The following is a 20715-nucleotide window of genomic DNA, read 5'->3' as shown; positions in this document are numbered from 1 at the left end:
CGTGTCTCTCTTGTACCCCCGACTACCCAGGCGCAGCCCTGCAGTCCCGTTCACGCGGGGCTCTCCTCTGACTGTAAGCCTGCAGACCGGATATTCAGGCCACAGACCACATCACGTGTTATAAACTGCAGGTTTCACGCATGCTGGGATGGACTTGGATTGTCAGCGCTTGAAACCTCTGAATGGCTAGAAGAAAGGCGCTGTGTGCTAGGAAGTTCAGACGGTGTTGGAGTGCTGGCCTGCCCACAGTTCTAAGCAGAGCGAGATTGGAGGGGGTGCTGTGGAGCCGCGGCTTGGTCTGGGCCAGCAGAACGCCAGCACACGAGTGAACACGTCACAGAATGCGCCGTCCGGGCAGACTCTCCCCACCTTCGTTTCTTCCAAGCGGCTTTCTTTTCCCGCCCAGCTGACTTTTCAGGGTGACTGAGGTGTGTTTGTTGTGTGTGTGCGTGTCTGGTCTCAGCAGGGCGTTAACTGAGAAGGTGGCCTTGCACACCTATCCAGGGACTCCTTTTGGTGCCGAGCGAGCGCTGGCCCTTACCCCGGCCCCACAGGTTGGGACCCTCGGCCCCATCTGTCCGCATTTATCTGACCGGTATGGACCAATCTGGATATTCAAAAGAATTACTTTAAAAAGAGATTGTTAGGTTCACCTCCCCGTTTTCTTAATCACAGGGCATTTCTAAGTAACAAATTATTTGCGTTAAGTAAGTGAACCAGCCCCAGGTTCTCTGCACCATCATTTCCGTGAAGCCTTTTAAAGCAACAAAGATGTATCTTGCTTTATTTGAACTGAATACGAGATGATATAAGTTCACAAAATAATGCATTTTTTAAAAGTATTTTCCCTTTTTGGGAAAACTGGTTTAGCCTCCCTCTTACTAAAAGAAAAGGTTTTATTTTTCTTTATTATTTAAGTAGTACGCATTCAGCCAAGGTGTGTAATTAAATACAGATAAGCAAAAAGGGTTAGAATCACTCGTCGTCTCCAGCGAGCCGAGAAGGCCAGCGTTCCTGCTTTGGTGCAGGCCCTCCAGGCCTCTTTTCTACGTGTGTCCGTGGGCGTTTCTAGCAGGAAGTGCGGCGTCTTTTTGCGCATGGTCGTCTCGGTGCACTTAGAGCTGCTTGATTCTGTGCGCGAAGTGCTCTCTGAGGAAGGGTCGCCAAAATGCCTCTGCTGCTTTCAGATGGTGAAGCTGGGACAACTTGTATTCCTACCACGTGAGAGTTTTTAGTGAGCTTGTGTCATTTTCTTGGAGACCAAAGGTGTGCACTTAATGTTTTGTTTGCGGAGAGCTGTGATTCTTCAGCGGGCGTCCACCCGCCCGCCACTCCTCACGTGTGGACGGAGCACCTGCTAAGCGTTAGGCGCTCAGTGCTGAGAGATGGGTCGGCTCGAGGAAGGCCGGGAAACCGCTCCCCGAGCGCCCGGGCCCTGGCGGGAGGCCTGGCCTGGGCACCTGTCGTTTACCACAGAGACGTCTGCGGAATTGACTCTGTGGGGGCCTCAGCAGCACCTGAAGGCCTGGTGGGACCCCAGGCGGGGGCGGGAGGAGGCCGAGCGTGGGGGCTGCTCGGTGCTCCCCCGGCTGACATCTCCCCGCCCGCGGGTGTCCCCGACCACGCTCCCCCGCTGTGCGCCGGCCGTCCTCGGGCTTGGGCCGGGAGCTGCTGGCACGCATGGGAGCGGTTGTTTTTAGGTCAGGAAGTAAGGAGGGTCAGAGCTGCGGGCTGTGCGCTCGCCGAGTGCTTAGCGCTCCGCCAGGATCTGGGGGGCTGGTTTATGTCAAGGAAAGCAAATCTTGCCCATAAGGATTTGTTTTCTTCTTACACAGACAGCTACCGCGCATGGAGCGGTGGTGGATAAGCACGGAGAAGTGGTGTCCGTGATTAGGGCGTGCCTGGGAGGTGCAGGGTGTCATTCAGTTCCAGCTGAGAAGGACCCTAACAGAGGCTGTCGGGGTCACTGACGGGGAGGTTGGCGCTTGACTTGTCCAGACTGAGCCAGAACCAGCCCACAGCGGGCGGGAGGCTGTTCCTAGTGGGCAGATGAGAGGAGACCGAGCTGGGTGTTTCTGTCCTACTGCGAGGTAATGGCCCAAGCAGAGGGAGCTAGTTTCAAAGCTTAATGTGTCGAGCTGGGCAGTGATGGACGCCGTGAAGCCAAGTGGGGCCTTTTTCCCTAATTCGGTCGGCAGTGACCTTGCCCCTCGCGGGCCTGGCAGCGGCCCACCCGGAGCTGGTGGGCTCCCCACCTCCCTCCTCCAGCCAGAGGGGTGCTGCTTTCCTGTGTTCTGAGCCGGGTCTCGTCGGGGTCGAGGTAGCTCAGAGGTTCCTGAAAACCCCGCAGTGGTAAGCAGCGGCCCCTGTAGGTTCCGAGGAAAGGTAACCTAGGGGCTGCAGGCTGGGAGTGGGTCACGGGGGCTGCGGGGACACCTTTGCAGGTGGAAGGCATGTCTGGCGGGAAGTGAGGTATGCGCGGAGCCTGGCTGAGGAACAGGGCAGGATGGGTGGGCTTGCCTCTGGGGTTGAGCCCTGAGGAAGAGGGTTCCCCAGGGACACTGGGAGCGGGGACACTGGCTGTGGGGAGAAGACACAGGAGAGCTTGACTTTAGACGTGTTCAGTCTGAGCCGCGAGGACCGCAGGCAGAGGGTGGAGGGGGGCACGCACGTGGGGTGACCTCGTCAGACCCGGGGGCGGGCTGGGCCGCAGACGGCAGGCGGTGCTGAACGCAGCTGGTGAGCCCAGATACCGGGGAGCAGATGCGGGCTGGCAGTGACGGTGGGGAGCTTGAGGCGGCGTCTGCTGCTTCTCCTTCAGCAGTGCTCTCCTCTTTATTTTGGTCCCCACTTTGCATATGAGACTCGTCTGGGTGACTCAGCAGAGGACCCAGACGCCAGAAGTCACCCAGACACAGCACAGCTGGGGCCAGAGTTCGGGCTTTGTCTCCTCCCAGTTCCGTGATCTATTCCTAAACTACAGCTCTTTGTGCTTTTCGCATAGAAGTCAGTCCTTGATTAACACTGTGGGTTGACGCTGTAAAAGGGCCACCTTGATTACGGATGAAACTGGGGGGAGGGCTGAAGGGAACTCCAGCGGCCGAGCGGCCTTCCCTCGCAGCCCGGCGTCAGCGGGGCGGACGGCCCCGGGCGGGCCGGGGTTTGACGTGTCTTAGGGTCAGACACGGGGGAAAACGGAGACCGGAGTTTCTGGTGGGACTCAGTTCTATGTGACGTGAAACAGGAGGGAAGCGGGGCCGGCTCCCACCACGTCCCAGTGTGGCACCCCTGTCTGCGGGATGCAGAAGGCAGGCCTTGGGTGGTCGGTGGTTGGTCGGTTGCGCAGTTCCCAGGTCTGAAATCGTCGGGCAGGCAGCTTGGTCTGTGGTTTCTCAGTGAACTTAGTGAAGGTCACCAGTGGCAGCTCGAGAGGCCATGGGGAGAGTCGGGTTTTGTGTTTGTCTGCCGGTAATTGTCACAAGATGAGGATTGAAAAAACACACCTAAATGCACGCCGACCGCCACCTGACAAGGAGGGCCCTCTGCCCCCTCCCTGGCGGCTCGGCCGCGGGGCGGGGGGTCTGGGAGCCTGCTCAGGATGCGCTACACCTGAGCGAGGCGCCTCGTCTGGGTTTGGAAATAGACCTCGGGCAGACCCTCCGTCTGCCAAGAATGCCATCGGGTCACCAGCCGGCTGCCCACTGCCCTGTCCCTGCCCACATGTGGCTTCACCCGGGGCCCAGGACTAGGAGGGAGCCCGCGGGCACAGGGCATCTAGCAGGTGCTGACCGCGTGCAGATGTGGGGCACGGGAGCATCCCCGCCACTGCACTTCGGGCCTTTCCTTCTGGCCGTCCCCGCCCCCGTGCACGTGCTCTGTGTGGCCGGGGAGCACGATGTTGTCTGCCTCTCTGCTTGCTGTCGCAGGGCAGGCCTCGCCCACAGCAGCAGACGCTCACAGATGGCGGCCTCACACCTCGTGGTTATTGTGTCGTGGCTGTGCTGGGATTAGCCACTTCTCTCCTGCTGTCACACAGGGGGTTTCTGACTTCCACTGTGGGCCTCACTTCCCCATTCTTTGTTTGGGTTCAGGACCGATTCCTGGGAGCAGACTTGCTGAGGAAGGGGTACAGACGTTTTCTGGCCTCCGCGTGTCTGTCCTTTCCGGAAGGGTCCAGCCAGCTCACACTCCTGAGGCCACGGACGAAGCATCACTCAGAATGTCCCTCAGTAGCCTGTCTGGGTCCCCCAGTGGGGACGCGAGCACAGCTCCCCTCAGACCCCCTGCCTCTGCCGTCCCCACCACTGGCATTTTCCGTCCAGTAATGATGTGCCCAGGCCTGCGCGTCAACTTAAGAGGCGGGATCTGGGCCTGAGTGGCTTTATTTTCACATTGAGCAGATTATGGGGTGAAGAGCTCAGCCCAGAGAGGAGGCCAGGCCTTTGCCCCAGACCCTGCCTGAAGGGCATGTCTTGACTAGGGTGGGCACCCCGTGGCCTCAGGGTGCAGTGTTGAGCGCAGTGGGCGACCCCGAGGCCCCGAGGGCCTCCCAGGTTGGCAGAGCTCCCAGCTGGCATCACACCATGTCCGCTGCTTTTGTGTAGAGGGGGGGAGAGAAAGTGAAATGGGAGTTGGGTTTTAAGGAATGAGGTTAGAGGTGGAGGAGTCTGGAGAATCCCCCGGGTGGCCGAGCCTCTCCTGCCCCTGGTCTGACGCCCCTTGTCCGCTCCCATGCTGGTCGCCATGACAGCTTCATGTCTCCTAGGATCCCTGGGCGGCTCAACGACAGGAGGACACCGCTGGGCGAGCTGAACTGGATCTTCACGGCCATCACAGACACCATCGCCTGGAACGTGCTTCCTCGGGGTGAGGCTGGCGGCGGGCGGGGGTCGGGGGGCTGCCTGGGCTCAGGAGACGGGTCCCTCGACGGGGTGCTGCAGGGCGGGTGCGTCTTCTGCAGAGTTGCTGGTACCGTCCGTGTTTCCTAAAACCAGAAAATGTGAGTGCGTGTACCGCCAGGGTGAAATATGTGTGTTTGTCCCAACTTGCTTGTCCAACAAGTTGTGATGGAAGTAAATTTGCGTATTTGCTTTAAGCGCTGGATGTGAGTCACTGAACACATCTTTTTACTCTCTGTCTCCAGATCTCTTCCAAAAGCTGTTCAGACAGGACCTGCTGGTGGCCAGTCTGTTTCGAAACTTCTTACTGGCAGAGAGGATCATGAGGTCGTATAACTGCACCCCGGTCAGCAGCCCCCGCCTGCCGCCCACCTACATGCACGCCATGTGGTGAGTGTCTCCCCGGCCAGCCCGCCGGCACAGCTTCTCCAGGTGCTCGCTCCTCCCAGGGTCGTGGGGTCAGCCGACGCCAAGCAGGCAGGCGTGCCTCCAAAGGTGGAGGCCGGGGTGGTGCCAGCAAGCGACAGGGTTGTCCCCAGGCTCGCCTGAGTCCCCTGAGGGCTGAGCGGGCGGGACCAGCGCCTCCGGGGCCCTATGTCCTCACCCGCGGTTGGTTTCTGGCTGTGGGTGGGTGTCGAGGAAAGAAGCTGCCAGCTGGATTCCTGACCTGTGTCCAGGGTTGCTCCAGAGAAGTAAAACTGTTGGTTCCTGGCCAGTTAACTGGCACGTCCGCTTCACACGTGCGTGCACCTGCACACACTCACGCACACACGAGTGTGGTCTTCGTGACACTTTTACGTTGACTGTAAATTCCCTGCAGAACTGGCTTGCCACTCCGTACACCACTGTGAACAGAGGTCACAACGTGACGGGGAAGCTGGCTCGAGTCCAGATCCTGTGACTGAAGGCCCTGGTTTCTTCCCGTTCCCTTGCTCTTGTGACGTACGCCATTTGGGGGGCGCTCGATGGGCAGCATCAGGGAGAATGCATCCCGGCTCCGTCTGGCCGGGGAAGCCCCGCCGCCAGTACTCCAGGAGCGCGGGTTACTCTCGCCCAGCCCCCGGGGCCGTTTCATGGTGTGTTGTCAGGGCCAGGTTTGTTTGGGTAGTGGTTTCTGGTTTTGCGTTTTAATGTATGAAGGCCACTTTCCCCCAGCTCTGGAAACCCAGAGAACCAAGAAGGATTTGGGAAACTCGCTGCCTCTCGTCCACTCAGGGAAAATCCAGACTCAGCCCCCGTATCCATGAGCTAAATCCAGGGTCCCCTGCGCACCAGACCGTCGGTAGAAATCACACGCAGACATGCCCCAGCCGTAGCCTCCTCAAGCATTTCTAGGGTAAAACAGAACAGAGTTGCGGGGAGCAGGGACGGGGCTGGACCTCCATGGAGGAGCCGGCTGTGTGGCAGTGTGATTCCGGCGAGAACAGAGCGGCGGGACAGCGGGTGCGGTTCCTTGAATCCGCGAAGACAGGAGCTGGAGGAGGGGTGTTGGGCGCTTGGAGTGAGTGATCAGGAAGAAGACGTGCGTTTCTGGAAGAGAAGACCCTCCAAGCAGCCTCGTCCCGCAAGGAAAGCGGTGCCTTAAGTTCTGCTTCTTCTGAGCCGGGTGTTTATAAACCATGAATTATAAAGAAAGGGAAGAAAAAGGGACAGGAGCTCAGCCAGGTCGTTGCCCCATCTGCTCATGGACGGAAACCTAGCAACATCACCCCCAGGGTTTTCTGCTTTCCTGGCCCTGACCTCCCTGTGCACTCGGGGGCCTCAGGTGGCTGACGTGCACCCTGAGGACAGGGGTGCCATCCGGGTCCCCAGCCTGCACGGCCCCAACCCCGCAGAGCGCTGTCTGTGGCCGGGCCTCCTACTGGCTCCCTTTTAGGCAAATTCTGGTTGTTGCGGGGTGGGCTCCGTGGGGAGCGGACTCAGAGTCGGGGTGAGCGTGAGGCTGCTGTGGGGGTACTCGTGGGGTCACCCCCGACCGCCCCTCGACCAGCACGCTCCCAGCCACCTCCTGCTTCTCTCCAGCCCCCGCTGCCCTGTCCGCGTCGCGTCCGCCCGTCCCAGCCCGGGAACCAGGAACAGGACTGAGAGGCCCTCCGACAGCCTTGGACGAGGAAAGCCGTCCGTCAGAAGAGTGGCGCTCAGAGGGGAGGCTGGGCAGCCCTGGCGCCTGCCGGGACGGCAGTGCAGCTGGGATCCAGACGCCTGGAAGCACAGGGGCTTCTTAGGGCGACGCCTGTGACGCCTGTCGCCGTGCCAGACGCCCTCTTGTCCTTCCGCGCTGGGAGGGGCCCCCTGGCTGAGACTCGGGGCTCCTCTCACAGGAGTCGGCGGTGGCGAGCTCTCGGCGGGAGGCTCACACGCACGAAGCCCACGTCCTGTCCGCATGACGGTTTCCTGACAGCAGAGCCAGCGTGAGTCTGCTGCCAGAGTAAGCGTTAGGCAGGCCCGTGAAATATTGAAAGTTATGCCACTAACCTACTTTGGTCGGGAGTCGAATGTCAGGTCAGGCTTCTGACTGGAGGAGACCCGTGCCCTCAGGATGACGACCGGGTGGGAGAGGAGAGGAGCCGTGGGCCAGCAGCCGGGCGGCTGCGCGTCTCCCAGGAGCAGCACCGCGCCGGGGTGTCCAGGGGCGAGCCCCCCACCCCCCGCCAGCCTCCTTGTTGACCAGACGGACAGCTGCTCTCCCCGGGGCGTCCTGCGCTCCAGCTGGCGTCCAACAGGGAGCCCTCCGGGTGGGCCAGGCTGCCGTGTTCTGGGTGTTGGGAGGAGACCACCGCTCAGGGCTGGCGAGAAGCTCTGTTGCTGTATGAAGTCGTGCAGAATTGTCTTCTGTCAAGTCAGATCAGAAATACTTGGTGTGGACACGGGTCAGGCGGCTGCGTGGGGCGTGGCCTCGCCCAGGCGGCTGACTAGGATGGGTGCGAATCCTCTCCGGTGCTCTGCCTCTCCCCTGCAGGTGGTTAGAGGCGGTGGTTGGAATACCGGATAGTTGGTAACCCCAAATCCAGCGGCTCTACGGGGCGGGGCACGGGGCCCCTCCGCTCTCCCCGAGGCCATGGCTGCTCCTGGTCCCGGGAGGCTGGGGCCGTGGTCCCTGTCCTGGGTGGCAAGTGTCCTGCCCAAAGCCCTGCCCTCAGGGGAGGTGGGAGGGTGGTGGTGAGGGAACAGCCAGTGGGCTCGGTTGCAAAGAGAGGGAAACGTGAGTCCTGGAAACCCCAAGGCCAGCGCAGCTGCACTGGAGTTTGCACACTGCCCCCGCGGTCCGAGGCGCCCGGGTGCTCGGTGCCGAGTGGGCTCTCAGCGGGCTCACCCAGGTGATGATGCTCATGACAACTATGCCCATTGCTCCTCTGCCTCCTTGTAAATAGACCGACGTTTGTGCATCCCCAGGGAGCCAGTGCACAGCCAGCAGTCAGAAAGAGCATTCGGAATAAATAATTTACCATCTCGTTACTGTACTCCGTGGGTGGTGACGGAGAGGCTGAGCTTTCGGGCGAGGAGAGGGCAGGGAACAGAGCCTGACAGAACTGAGGTTAAAGCAGGACGTCCACAGGCTCACGTGGGCTCCAGGCGGCGCCGGAGATGAAGGGCCCGGAGCCCGCTCGGCTGCTGTTTAATTTTTGATGCGAAGCCATCGGGGAGTCGTTCGCCTTCACTTTCCATTTCAGTGGGTCCCGAAACCTCGCGTTTTTCCGCAGTGGTAACCTGCTCTCCTCCCCCTCGAGGGAGCCCAGCCGCTGACTGACGGGTGCAGATGGAGCCGGGTACTCTTGGAAGGCGCCTCACCCAGCCCACTCCTTGGGCCCCTGCCATCTGAGCCCGTTTCCTGAAAACCCGAGCTCCTGCCTGGGTGGCACGTTTTCCAGGCCGTGATTCATCGGCCGCCCACGGCCCACAGGCCCCGCTGCTCCACACCGGGGCGCGGGGAGGCCCGGGTCCTCCCTCCCGGGGGCGCAGTGCGCTGGTCGCAGGGGCCGTGGGAAGTGCGAACACGGACACCTCCCTGGTTCCGCCAGCACGCGCACCTGCCGCCGCGGCGCAGGATTTACGGGACCCACTTCCCACTTACCCGGGTGAGAAGCCCAAATTAAGACTCCAAGTTGGTTTTGATTCTATCCTAGAAAATGCAGCCAGTTTTAACCCACCAAGTAGATGCTCAGCAGAGCTCCGTGCTGCTGCTGGGAACGCTGCCACGCGACCTCAGTGCTTAAGGGGACTCCGAGGTCCTCCTTCCGACCCTGTCCTCGTGCACAGAACAAACAGCCCCAGGCCCGGGGTGGGGGCCGGCTCCCAGCGCCAGCCTGCCGCGGGCTCCCGGCCTCATTTGGCCACTCAGTGTCCAGTAGGTCTCAGGTGTTTACAGGCGCCCTTCCTCCCTCCTGTCCTCCGGGAGCCTGAGCAGAGCCCTTGGCCCCTGTCACTTAGACAGTCCTCGGCCCTGCCGCGCTCCCAGGACCCCGGTGAGCCCCCCGCTCCAGGGCCTCTTCTGAGCTGCTTTCCTGGAACCAAAATGTGCGCCTGGCAGAGGACTCAGCTCCTGGGGGTTGGACCCGCTGGGGGCCAGGCCGTGGGGCCGTCAGACTGTGCCAGCCACACTGCTCAGAAGGCCGTCTCCCGGGCCGAGGCAGCCTCACGGGGCCGGCTCGCACCCGGGAGGGGCTGGGCGGCAGCGGTGGGGGCCTCTCCATGGCAGCCCGGCTACCCAGAGGTGGTGCCGGCCAAGGGCCCGCGGGCCTGCCGGGCGCGGTGCTAGGGGGCCCACGTGTCGGCCGCAGCAAGACCGCCGGCTGCCTGGGCCCTGCCCACTTGACCGCCCACGTCACCGACCCAACCGGGACACTTTGTTCTCACTTCCCAAGTTGAAACTTCTTATCTGGTCAAATCCAAAGCCTCTTTCTGGAGCTTAAGTGCAGTGACTGACTTTCTTCTGTCTGGACAAAGAGGAGGCGCTCCCCCCCCTTCAACGCTGCGAGAGCCACCCTGCCGCAGCCAGGGCGCTTGCTGAGCCCCTGGGAGCCGTTCACTGCCCGGCTCTGAGGCACTTCCGACTACCTCCTGATTGCCTCCTGATTAGGTCGGTGCGGGCAGGGCAGCTTGTGCGGAGGGGCCGGTCTGGGGGAAAAGAAACATGCCGTACACGTGAAAATGAAGCAGAGCCCTCTGATCTTCTGTTTATCGTACACTTTGCTGTGTTTTGGGTGTTTTCACTTTTCATGTGTGTTTTGATCCCCTATGAAAACGCGTGAGAGGGCGCCTTCCGCCCACAGGCGGGCGGTTATCAGTCTGGCAGCCCGAGTGCGGCCACCATGTGCCAGGGGTGGCGCTGGGGAAGCTGTGGCAGGTCCAGAGACTAAGCCCCTGGTCTGACTGTCGCTGTCTTTGTTTCAATGGGGAGCAGTTTCTAGAAGAAGGGGGAGAACACGAGGACCCGCGCCTCGTCCTGTGACCCCAGGGAAAGCGAGGGGACTGCATGTCTGGTGTGGAGTCAGCCTTGAGCACCGCTGCGGTGTCCCTGCATGCCGCCACCCGCCAGGGCCTTGCCGGACCTGGGGACAGCGTCGCTAGCCCGGCTCACGGGCGGGAAGCCAACCCTGGGAGGCGCGCCGGAGTTCCAGGCCCAGAGTCCTGCAGGCGGCGCAGCCGGGTCCGATGCCGCAGGGAGCTGGGGGGGCGGCTGAGCGCGCCCTTCCCAGCACGGGAGCGCTGCCTGCCTGGGCGAGTGATGTGCCTCCGGATGGTGCCGATCCCCAGGGAGGGCCGCGGGGGATGGGAACAGGCGGCTGTGGGCTGGTCGAGGCCAGCCAGCTCCTGGTGCCCGCCCCCCAGGCTGTGGCTCCGCCATCAGGGCCCTGTCGGCGGGCCATCACTAATGCGTTGTGGGTCCCTCTGGTTCCCTCCGCAGGCAAGCCTGGGACCTGGCCGTCGACATCTGTCTCTCCCAGCTGCCGACCATCATCGAGGAAGGCACGGCATTTCGGGTGAGTCCTCCGAGGGCGCCCACGTGGTCCATGCGGCGGCCGCTCCTCTGGACACCTGGTCTGCAAGCCCCGCTTGGGGCAGAGACGCCATCTCCAGCCTGGGAGAGATGGTGCGCCGGAAGTGTTTCAGGTCGGGTCACCAGGGCTAAAGTTAGATTTCGGCGTGGTCCACTCCTAGGAGCCTCTCCCCTGCTGCTGTGGGCGGGGATCTGTGTTCCCAGGCTCACTCCCTCATCCCAGGTCCTGAGCCTCTTCACCGCTAAGGACGCTGGGGACGCGCGCCCTGCTGCCCGGCGGCCGTGCGGACACCTCTGAGGCTGGGGCTTGGCCCAGGCGGAGGTCTGGTCCCTGGGCAAGCGTCCTGGGTGGGGCCTGGTGGTCTTGAGTTAATCTCCTTTCACTCGGCTGCCGAGGCGACTTGACTTCCCCACCTTGGCCGTCTTCATGAGGGGCCCCTCCAGCCTCCCCTGCCGGTGCCACGCTCTTCTTCCGTTCACAGTCCATCTGCTGAGTGTTGGCTGAGGGCACAGGGGTGAGGCCCCCCTGGAGAAGTCCGTGGGCTTGGAGCCCCCTGAGGCTGAGCCGAAGGAGGGTGGGGTCGGGGCCAGAGTCACTGGCCTTCTCTCACACCGTCACCTCAGCCCCCCCCGGGGACACTACCGTGCGCAGGTTATTCCCCGCCTTCTGCCGCCGGTGCCTCAGTTTCCTTGTTTTAAATCAGGAATTATAATTGTATCCAATTCAGGGGACACATGAGGCCTGGAGCACAGAGCCTGTGCGTGGCGTGTGTTGGACCTTGGTGTCCACACAGCCCTTGAGCAAGGTCAGAGGCACCGTGTCCGGGGAAGGTGAGGGTCATTGCAAGAGTTTTCAACTTGTAGTTCACATCACGGCCACAGGGAGGCGCCTAAGGTACTGAGTCAGGGGCGGGTGTGTGCGCCGTGTGCGTGTGCGTGTGCGTGCGCTCGGGTATCTGCGGGGCGTGTGCCTGTCTGTGGGGGTGCGGCGGGCGTGCGTGCTGACTCCGCAGGTGACTTCAGTGCCCCTCAAGGCTGCGGTGACTGGACTCAGAGGTCCTCCCTCTGTTCTGTCTTCTCTTTCCTTCCGCTTTATTGTTTGAATCTTTCCACATTTTATTATGAATGTTTTCAAGCCTACAGCAAAGTTGGGAGAATTCTGCAGCGAGCCCCCACCTGCCCCCGCTGAGGGTCTGCGCCCACGGCTCGGCCCGCTGTCCGCCCACCTCCACCTTCAGCGCACCTAAAGCCCGTCTTGGTTCTGAACCCCGGAGGGGCGCCAGCAGGGCCTTCTCTGGGTTCCCGCGGGTGCTTGGCGTCGCCCGGGGGGACCGGTCCCCTGGCCCGCGCTCTCGCAGACTGGGCCTGCTGCCGCAAACACGGCTCGGGAAGCCTCACCGGCTTGGGCTTCGCTGTGCTCCGCGCCTGGTCTCCCTCGCGTGGGAGGGGGTCGGCGCTGCACGCGGCCTCGCAGGGTCCCGTGCCCCCCACCCCCCGCCAGGGCCAGGTCTCTCCTTGGGGCTCTTCACCCGCGTCTCCCATCCGCTGCAGTCACTCTTGCATGCAGAAGTCACCTCGCCAGCCTGTGTCGGGGAGGGCGACCTGACGTCTGCCACACACCAGCTTTTTCATTCGGTTTTCACTCCTGAGGAAGCATAACACACACAGAGTCCGCAGGCACCAGGTCCGGCACCCGCACATCAGGGGTCCCTGGGGGCCCCTCCTGCCCCGGCTCCCGCCGCCCCACCGCCCCGCTCCCCCGCGGGCCTGTCTCATACAGACCTGTGATACTTCGTCGTTGTGGGTTTGACAGTCATTTTTATTTTCTTAAATGTTGTGTTAGGTATTTTTTACCTTGATTACTGTGTTTTTTTGGTGCCTCTTAAATTTTGGGCCTGAGGCAGGTGCACAGGTGTGGCCAGGTGCTCTGGTGCCTTTGTGACAGGCGTGCCCAGAGAAGTGGGTTTTCTGGTCACCGGGATCAGCCCGGTGGTCCGGCGGGGCCCTTTGGGGCCCCTGCTCTCAGTCCATCGCCCTTGGCACCTGCTTTCAGGCCCCTGGCCCATGTGACATGTGGGCCGACCAGTTGGCATCAGAATCGTCCTGGGAGGCCCAGGACACGTGGCTCGTGACTCAGAGCCTCCACCCATGACGTGTGGGCTCTCCTCCAGGACACTCAGCCTGGGTTCCGTTTCTCCCCCCGAGAGTCCGCACAGTCACCCTGGCACGCTGAGAGGCAGCCGTGCGGTCTGGCCCCGGCATCACCTGTGCGTCCTGGGTGCGCAGGGGCAGCCCTTGAGCTGCTCTGTGGAGTGTTGTTAGAGTGCGAGTCCTGCTTCTGCTGGGCGGCTGGTCTCACCTGTCAGCTTCCCACTGCTTCAAGGAGCGCAGCCTCACAGCACACTTTGTCCACAGGGCAAAGCTGACTCCACCTCCCCTCCCTCCCAGACCCAAGGGCTCCCTCGCTCTCTGCCCAGCTGGCCTCCCACAGGTGTGGGCAGGGAGCCCTTCACAGGACTTTTGTTTCCAAACCAGTTTGTAAGTAACTCACACTTAAAAACAGGGAAACCGCTTTGGGGGCTGCCTTCCAATTTACAGGTTACCCTCCAGATTTGACTAACTTCATGTAAGCTGACTTTGCAAGAACTTGAATCCCCAAGTGTGAAAGTTCTCTGCCGAATTCTTGTGTGAGGTTGACTTTTTGTGAGAGCGCTGTGGCTCTGACCCCCGGGCGTCTGGAAGGCGCCGCGTGAGCGCCCTGGAGTCTGGCTCCCAGGTGCGCGGAGCCCTGCCCACGGCTTAGAGTCCGTACACGCACGTGCCTACACCTGCCAGAACCTGGGAGTCACGGCCCGCATCCCGGCCTTCCCACCCTCCTCCCTCACACACGGACACCCGCTCTTCCTGGGGGGGAAGTGAAGACTGTGGCCAAGAGCAGTGGGCAGGGTGCAGAGATTTGGAATTCCTTCTGTTTGAGGCTCAGGGGCAGCAGGACCGCGTGTTTGGGGGAAAGGACCCTGGGAGACAGAAAACTCAGCGGTCCCCCTACTTGGGCTTTCGGTCCCCAGACCTCCTTCCACCGCCCTGGGCACCCCCTTCCTGAGCCGCTGCCTCTCTGGTTTCCCTGGCCCAGGTCGTCACCAGTCAGGGCCACCCCTCCTTGGCGCCAGCGTGGGCACAGACCGCCCTCCACACCCTGCTGCCCAGTGGGCTGATCAGATATGCCCCACTCCCGCTCCCCTCCACCCGACTGTGGCACCAACCTCCCAGAGACAGGAGCCACAGACGGCTCCTCTGGGAGTCCCGCCACATCAGCCACGTCCCTGTGCCCCAATCCCGGAGGGCCACGTGCCACCCGCCCACCTGCCAGGGCCCCCAACCAGCCCCTGCCTCCCCCGCCAGCAGCTCCTTCCTCACAAGTACGCCCTGCGCTCCCACCTCTGAGAAGAAATTCCTGTCCACACCACCCGCCCCGACCCTCCTTCCCCATCAGCCCCCTCCACGCCCCACCTCCCCCCTGCAGCCAAGTTCATTCAAAAGACTGTCTATTCTTAGATCTCCGAGTCGTCCTCTCTTGGGTTTTGAGCCCAGTCGGGCTGTGTGTCTGCCCAACCCCAGGGACCCCCGTTACATCCTCAGCAGTCTCTGGGACCTCCGTCTCGCAGTCAGCTCTGGACCTTGGCCCTGCCTGACTCTCCACAGCCGTGGACACTGCCGGCCGCATCCCCCCTGCAGACCCCCACCCCGGCTTCCCGCCTGCCCCTGCCTCCCCCGCAGGTCTCGTCCTTGGGTCCCCGCCACCTCGGCCCCTCACCGCTGGGGCACAGGGCTCGGCCCAGGGTCACTTCTCATTCTCACCTACCTTCCAGCTGGATCTGTGTCTCAGCCCAGACCTGCCCCCGAACCGTGGGCTCGTGTAGTGGCCCCCACGCCCTCAACGCGCGCATCCAGCAGGCCCTGAATTCAGGCATCCAGGCTGAATTCCCCGCGTGCTCCGTCGCAGTCTTCCCACCTCAGTTCACGGGACCGGCTTCCCCATCCGCCGCGTCTGGCGCCCACACAGCCTGCCTCTCACCTCGTCTGCCACGCTGCCCCGAGTGGGTGGCGGGCGGGAGTGCAGGGCCGGGCCGCGGAAGGAGCCGGGGCCTGACTAACGCTCTGCTCCTCCCACAGCACAGCCCCTTCTTTGCTGAGCAGCTGACCGCCTTCCAGGTGTGGCTCACGATGGGCGTGGAGAACAGGAACCCACCTGAGCAGCTTCCCATCGTTTTACAGGTGAGTTTCTTCAGGTCGGCCATCTCGGGGCCTCCCGGGGCCTCGTTCACCCCAGCTGTGTGTGCAGCTCCCTCCAGAAGCCTTTGGTGCAGAAGCATCCTTGCCTTGCCAGGGCTCCCCTGGCCGAGTCACCGAGGCGCCTTCTCTGCCCTCCATGAAACTGATTTGGGGTGTGGTCGGGGCCCCGCCTCCCCCCCCCATTGCTACACCAGCGAGCTCCGAGCCAGCGTGGCTCCAGGCACCGTCGCCCCTTCTCTCTGGGAGGACGAGACTTGCAAATCGACTCCCGGGGGAAGGGGAGAGGCTGAGCAAGTTACGAACAGGTGATCGTGGGTGCCACACCTGGCACCCGTAGGTTATTGACAAACCAGCGTGGCCGCCGTCACCTCTCCACTTCCCGGGAGGCTGTGCCCCGTGGTGCTGTGCGTCGTTGCCCACGGAGTCACCCTCTTTCTCATTAATTCCGTTAGTTTGCCAGAACCTGGGCCCCGTTATCCGTGAAATACCCCCAGTGCCTCAGGGAGTCAGGAGAGAGAACGTTCATCAGGGATGTCGCGGCCCTCCAGTCCCCAGTCCTCTGTCCACTGCCAGGGCAGGCGCTCCCACCCAGAAGCTCAGGCTGAGGCCATTGGGGCTAGTGGCCACTCCGCTCAGGCCCCAGCCCCTTGTGCAGCTGTACGCCTAGAAGTACGCCTTTCCTGACCAGCCCTGATGGCCTTTTTCACCTTTTAAAAATACAAGTCAACAGAAGGGGTAGGAAGGAGGGTTCTTGAGGCCCGCAGCACTGCCGGACCCCGTGGCCTCCTGGCCTGGTGGCCCTGCCTGGGCTCGATGAGGCTGTCCGCACTCCCCGGGGCCCAGGGGCACAGAAGCCCCAGGCAGAGCAGGAAGCACCAGAGGGAAGGCGGGACCTTCCAGAGGCCCCGCAGCTCAGGGTGGGTGTTTCATCAGGAAGCCCTGTTTGCTTTCACGGTGCCGTTTCATTTACGAACCGAATTCTTGGTATGAAAGTACAGGGCTGTGAGGGAGTGGCAGCCGGATGGCAACTGGGCGTCGCCATGACACATGTTAGTGCATCGCTGGCTCCAGAACCTCTGATCTCGGGCCCCCAGGCGCCGGCCCGTCGCATCCCCCACGCCGGGAGGGGCTTGCGAGGCTTGCGAGGCTGTTTTCAGGAAGCCCGTCTCAGCCCAGAGACCCGCATGTGGCCCTGAGCACGAGGCAAATGGAAGGTGGCTCCCCGGCAGCTCGGTGTTGGTCTGGGTGTTCGTGTCATCACGATTAATCTTCAGTTTGCGACAGAGGAAACCCAGTCCCTCGTTGAGCTCGCCACGCTGATCTCTGGGACTTCCCCAGGGCCGGGCGCACCGAAACAGGGATTTATGTACAAACACAAACAAAAGCCAGTCCTTTTTTTCAAAATTAATTTTGTATCGGGCTTCAGCTTTTTAACAACGTTAATCAGCAGAAGGAATCGGAAGGAAGACGTCACGTTTAGGAACCAACACCAGACGTTTAACCAGGACTCCTGCTGCTGCTCAGTCCCCGCCGCACGAAGCCCGGCGTCGCCGAGCGTCTACGGACGCCGTGTCTCTGATGCGGGGGCTGCCCCCCCCATGCTTCCCGGGCGTCTCACCAGCACGGCGGTGGCAGGGACATGGCCTGGTTTCCCTTTCTGCTTCTGCTGTCATAAACAAGACCCCGGAGGGACGCCCGTCACTGCTGGGCAGTGCACGCGGAGAGCAGGTGATACAGGCGCCGCACTGTTCGGTTTCTTGGCCCCGTGGCCTTCTCTTCCACTGCAGATGGCACTACTATTTCCTTGAAAAACAGAATTTTATTCCCGTTGACGGTGTTTTAAATAACAAAGCGACTCAGAGAAAACAGAACCTTGACCAGCGCTAAATGTATTTGATTTTTGATGAATTACACCTCCTTTCACAGCCCGAGATTCGGCTCACCCTGGCCCATCTAGAAACTTGAACCTCTGGCAGCTCCGTTTTCTTTAAGGACGAATATAGCCAATGCAGTCACCTCTGAGCGATGGAGACACCCGTGGCTGGGTGCTGGGATGGCGGCGGGGACGTTCACAGGCCTCACGCCTGCCAGCACTGTGCCCGCTGCGTCCGCTTTCACTCTGAAAACAAGCCACGTGTCACCATCTCTGCCCTGTGGATGAGAACCCCGAAGTTCCCCGGGGGTGTGGTTGGAGCCACACTGGCAGGAAGTGAGCAGGTCGGGCCACTTGCCCCCAAAGCTCACACTTTCCTGCTGTCTGACCTGCCTTCCTGGCCGCGGGGCCCGTGATAGCCCTGGGCTAAGCAGGAGAGGATCAGGTCAGGTCAGACGCCCCGTGAACAGCCCCCCAGCCACCTCCCAGCTCCTTAGCCTGAGACTCCCAGCATTTCCAAACACGAAGCATGCTCTCTGGCGTCCCCCTCGCAGCCGTGGCAGGGACACAGGCCCCCAGCCAGCGGAAGACAGCTCACCCTCCGGTGGCTGCAGCCAGCCTCCCGCTCCCTGACCATGGGTGACCCACCAGCCAGAGATGCCTGCTTGGCTCCTCTGCAGTCACAGGCTGTTCGCCCCCGGGGAGCCCCCCAGCCTGCCTCTGGAGACCCCTGCCCTCCTTCTGCTCTGTCTAGCCTCTCTCGCTGCCTCTTTGTCCCCCATCTCGTGACCCCCCCACCCGCTTCGAGCTCCCACCAGCCCGCGTTCACCCCTTACACTGCTGCTCTGGCTGTGCCGTCTCTGCTCTCCCTCCAGGCCCGCGTCCCCGGGGTCCATGTCCCCGCGGCCCAAGTTCCTCTTCTCACACCTCCGGCTGCCGACATCTCCCAGGAGCAGGCACACAGCTAAAACCCACCCTCCCCCTGTCCTGCCTCCTGCCCCTCCCTCCACCCCTCTGCCCAGCTTCCCCCTTGCACCCACCCCATGCCAGCTGGCATGTCCGTTGCTCCTTCCCTCTCGCCTCCTTCCCAGCCTTGTTCCCCGCGTCTCCTTTCCCTGACCCCACCCTCCGGTCAGTTGTGCTTGCTGGCTTTCTTGGAATGTCTTTCTCTCCATCGGTCACGGCGGCAGCCGGGTCCCCTGGCCTCCTGCCAGCCTGTCCCACGGCAGGTATGCTGGACAGCTCACCTGCGGCTTGTCTTAGGAAAGACTGATGCTCTTAGCTTGGTGTGCAGGCCTGGCTGGTTCTGGAGCCGCCCCCATCAGACTGGCCACCTGCCCTTCCTCAGACAGCCCCAGCTTTCCCAGCCCCTCTGCCTGGGACCCGGGGACCCCCACGGTGCCCACTGGGAGGGAGAGCCTTCAGACCCCCAGAGTTGGGGGCGGCCCGGGCTGTGTGTCCGCTGTCACAGTGGTTACTGCAGTGCGGCCGTGTGACCCCTGCTCTGCAGCGCTGGGTGTCGTGCCAGGAGGGGGCCTGCTGGTCCCAGTGGCCCCAGCACCCAGCCCGGCGGCCGCACACGGTAAGTGCCCCACACACTTGGGACAACTGGGAATCGTGGCGTGTGCGTTCACCCCGGGGACTGGTGCACGTACACACCACGGGGAAGAGCCAGTAAGGTGACTCCGTGAGAGCTGAGAACTGATACAACACAGGAGAAAAGAGGGAAGTGCGTTGGCGGAGGTGGCTGGTGTTAATCTACAAGGAATTCTTTCATGTCAGTAAGAACAAGCCAGACGCTTAGGGAGGAGAGAAGGGCACGCGCACCAGTTTACTCGAGAAATAGCCAATTAACCTATGAGGAAATACTCAGCCTCACTTGTAATCAAAGAAATTCAGATTAAAAGGGCATTTTATTATTATCCATCGTGTAAGCAAGTAATAGTGTAATATGGACGAGTGTTTCCTGGGAGCTTTTAGTCTGACATTTAATGGAACCCATGTAGGTGAGTCCTGTGTTACGTATGAATTCAGAGATTAAGGTTCAGAGAAGTTTTTGCCCAAGGCCACCCAGCCCGTGGCGCCGGCGCGGACTCGACACTGCTCGGCGTTCAGCCTGGCGATACACGTGTGTGTGCTGTGATCCTGTGACTTGACTTCACAGGTTTGTCCTGAGGGGAACCACACAAATGTGCAGATAAACCCGTTAGGGTGTTTATCGTAGTGCTGTTTATAACAGCAGAAATTTGATAACAACTTAAATATCTGGCAGCGGGGAGACTAAGTGAATTGCGCACGTTTACAGCCATGAAGCTCGGCGCTGCCGTTGGCAGTGCGCCGGTCAGGCGTGTCCAGGGGTGTGGGGGAGAGTCGCTGAGTCTCATGCAGTCAGCGAGGAGGTGAGAGATGCAGCGGTGCACCTGCGAGCGCAGAGTAACAGGGAGGCGTGTACACGGAGAGCCGCATCTGGAAGTCAGTGTCCTGTGTCATCAGTGAGCTTTTCCTTAAACACGGCTGAAAAGCGTCTGTTCTGCTTTCTCCAGGGGGTGCCCCTTACTGCTGGGGAAGGAGGGGCGTTTCCCCAGCCTGTCTGCAGAGAAGCAGCGCCAGCGGCGGCGACTAGCTCCCGCGCGAGGGCCTGCGCTCACGCCGTCCCCTCTCGTTTCAGGTGCTGCTGAGCCAGGTGCACCGGCTGAGGGCCCTGGACTTGCTGGGGAGGTTTCTGGACCTGGGTCCCTGGGCGGTGAGCCTGGTACGTGCTTCCTGCTGGGGGGGGGGGGGCCACCAGACCCATGTTACCATCACGGAGTCCAGGGACGTTGGCCGTGTGGCCGAGGGCGGCCACGGGGGTGACCGGTGAGCCCGCGGGCCCCGTGGGCCACGCCCTGTGTGCCTTTCTTGTCGCCGTCGGGGACCCCTTTTCTGTCTGCTGTGGGGCTTCGCCTTCGAGGACGGAAAGGGTCCTTGATGGACGCTCGTCAGGGAGGGGCTGACCTGGCCACACGTGGCTCGTGTTCTCTCAGGACAGTCACTCAGATTTTAGGCACAATTCTGAAACACTTTTCTATTATTCATTCTACAGAAGAGTAGAAACGGCCATTTAAAACAAAACACCAACAAAAATAGAGCCCAGGGGTCCACTTAGAGAACACGAGGGAAAGAGGTGCTGAGAGGGGCCTGGAGGCCAGGGCAGGGCCGGGAGCCCCCAACCAGCTGCAGCGTTTGCACCGTATTTGGCTCTGTTTGCAAATCAAAGTGTGAAAGCTAAAATCGGGCAATTAACCTTCATGAAGCAATTAGAAGTTTTACATGAACTGTTTTATGTTATTAAAGAATAACTGTCCGTGTTTTCGTGTGTGGTAGTGGTTTGTGGTCATGTTTTCGTCAACGTGGCCCTATTTTTCAGAGATGAACACTGTTTACCAAAGAAATCACGGGGGCACGCGAGGGGCCAGTGGGCCGGGCCAGTCAGGATGCCGGGCCACTGGGTGATGGTGGCGCTGGGCGCTGGGCACGCAGGAGGTCTCGGGTCATTTCAGCAGCTGTTTCATTATGTACTGTCGACCAAGAGTGGTGGTTGTAGCTCAGCGCTGAAGGAGAAGAGGGGAGACTGAGAAGCAGGCAGACCGTTTCCGCGCCCGGCGCCAGCCCGG

General features: G+C 61.5%; 1 protein-coding gene across 10 annotated transcripts in view; it reads left to right on the top strand.

Moving 5' to 3' along the window:
• Positions 1-20715, top strand: part of RPTOR (regulatory associated protein of MTOR complex 1) — a 241590-nt gene that overhangs the window by 160790 nt on the left and 60085 nt on the right. For all 10 annotated transcript variants that reach the window (XM_032456628.1, XM_032456625.1, XM_032456621.1 and 7 more), the window contains 5 exons: positions 4766-4866; positions 5144-5288; positions 10804-10879; positions 15070-15171; positions 19731-19814. In XM_032456628.1, the coding sequence (XP_032312519.1) occupies positions 4766-4866; positions 5144-5288; positions 10804-10879; positions 15070-15171; positions 19731-19814 (508 nt within the window). The remainder of the gene's footprint in view (positions 1-4765; positions 4867-5143; positions 5289-10803; positions 10880-15069; positions 15172-19730; positions 19815-20715) is intronic.

Source organism: Camelus ferus, chromosome 16 (genome assembly GCF_009834535.1).
Source record: "Camelus ferus isolate YT-003-E chromosome 16, BCGSAC_Cfer_1.0, whole genome shotgun sequence".
NCBI classification, from domain to species: domain Eukaryota; kingdom Metazoa; phylum Chordata; class Mammalia; order Artiodactyla; family Camelidae; genus Camelus; species Camelus ferus.
This window is presented reverse-complemented; position numbering and strand designations above follow the sequence as displayed.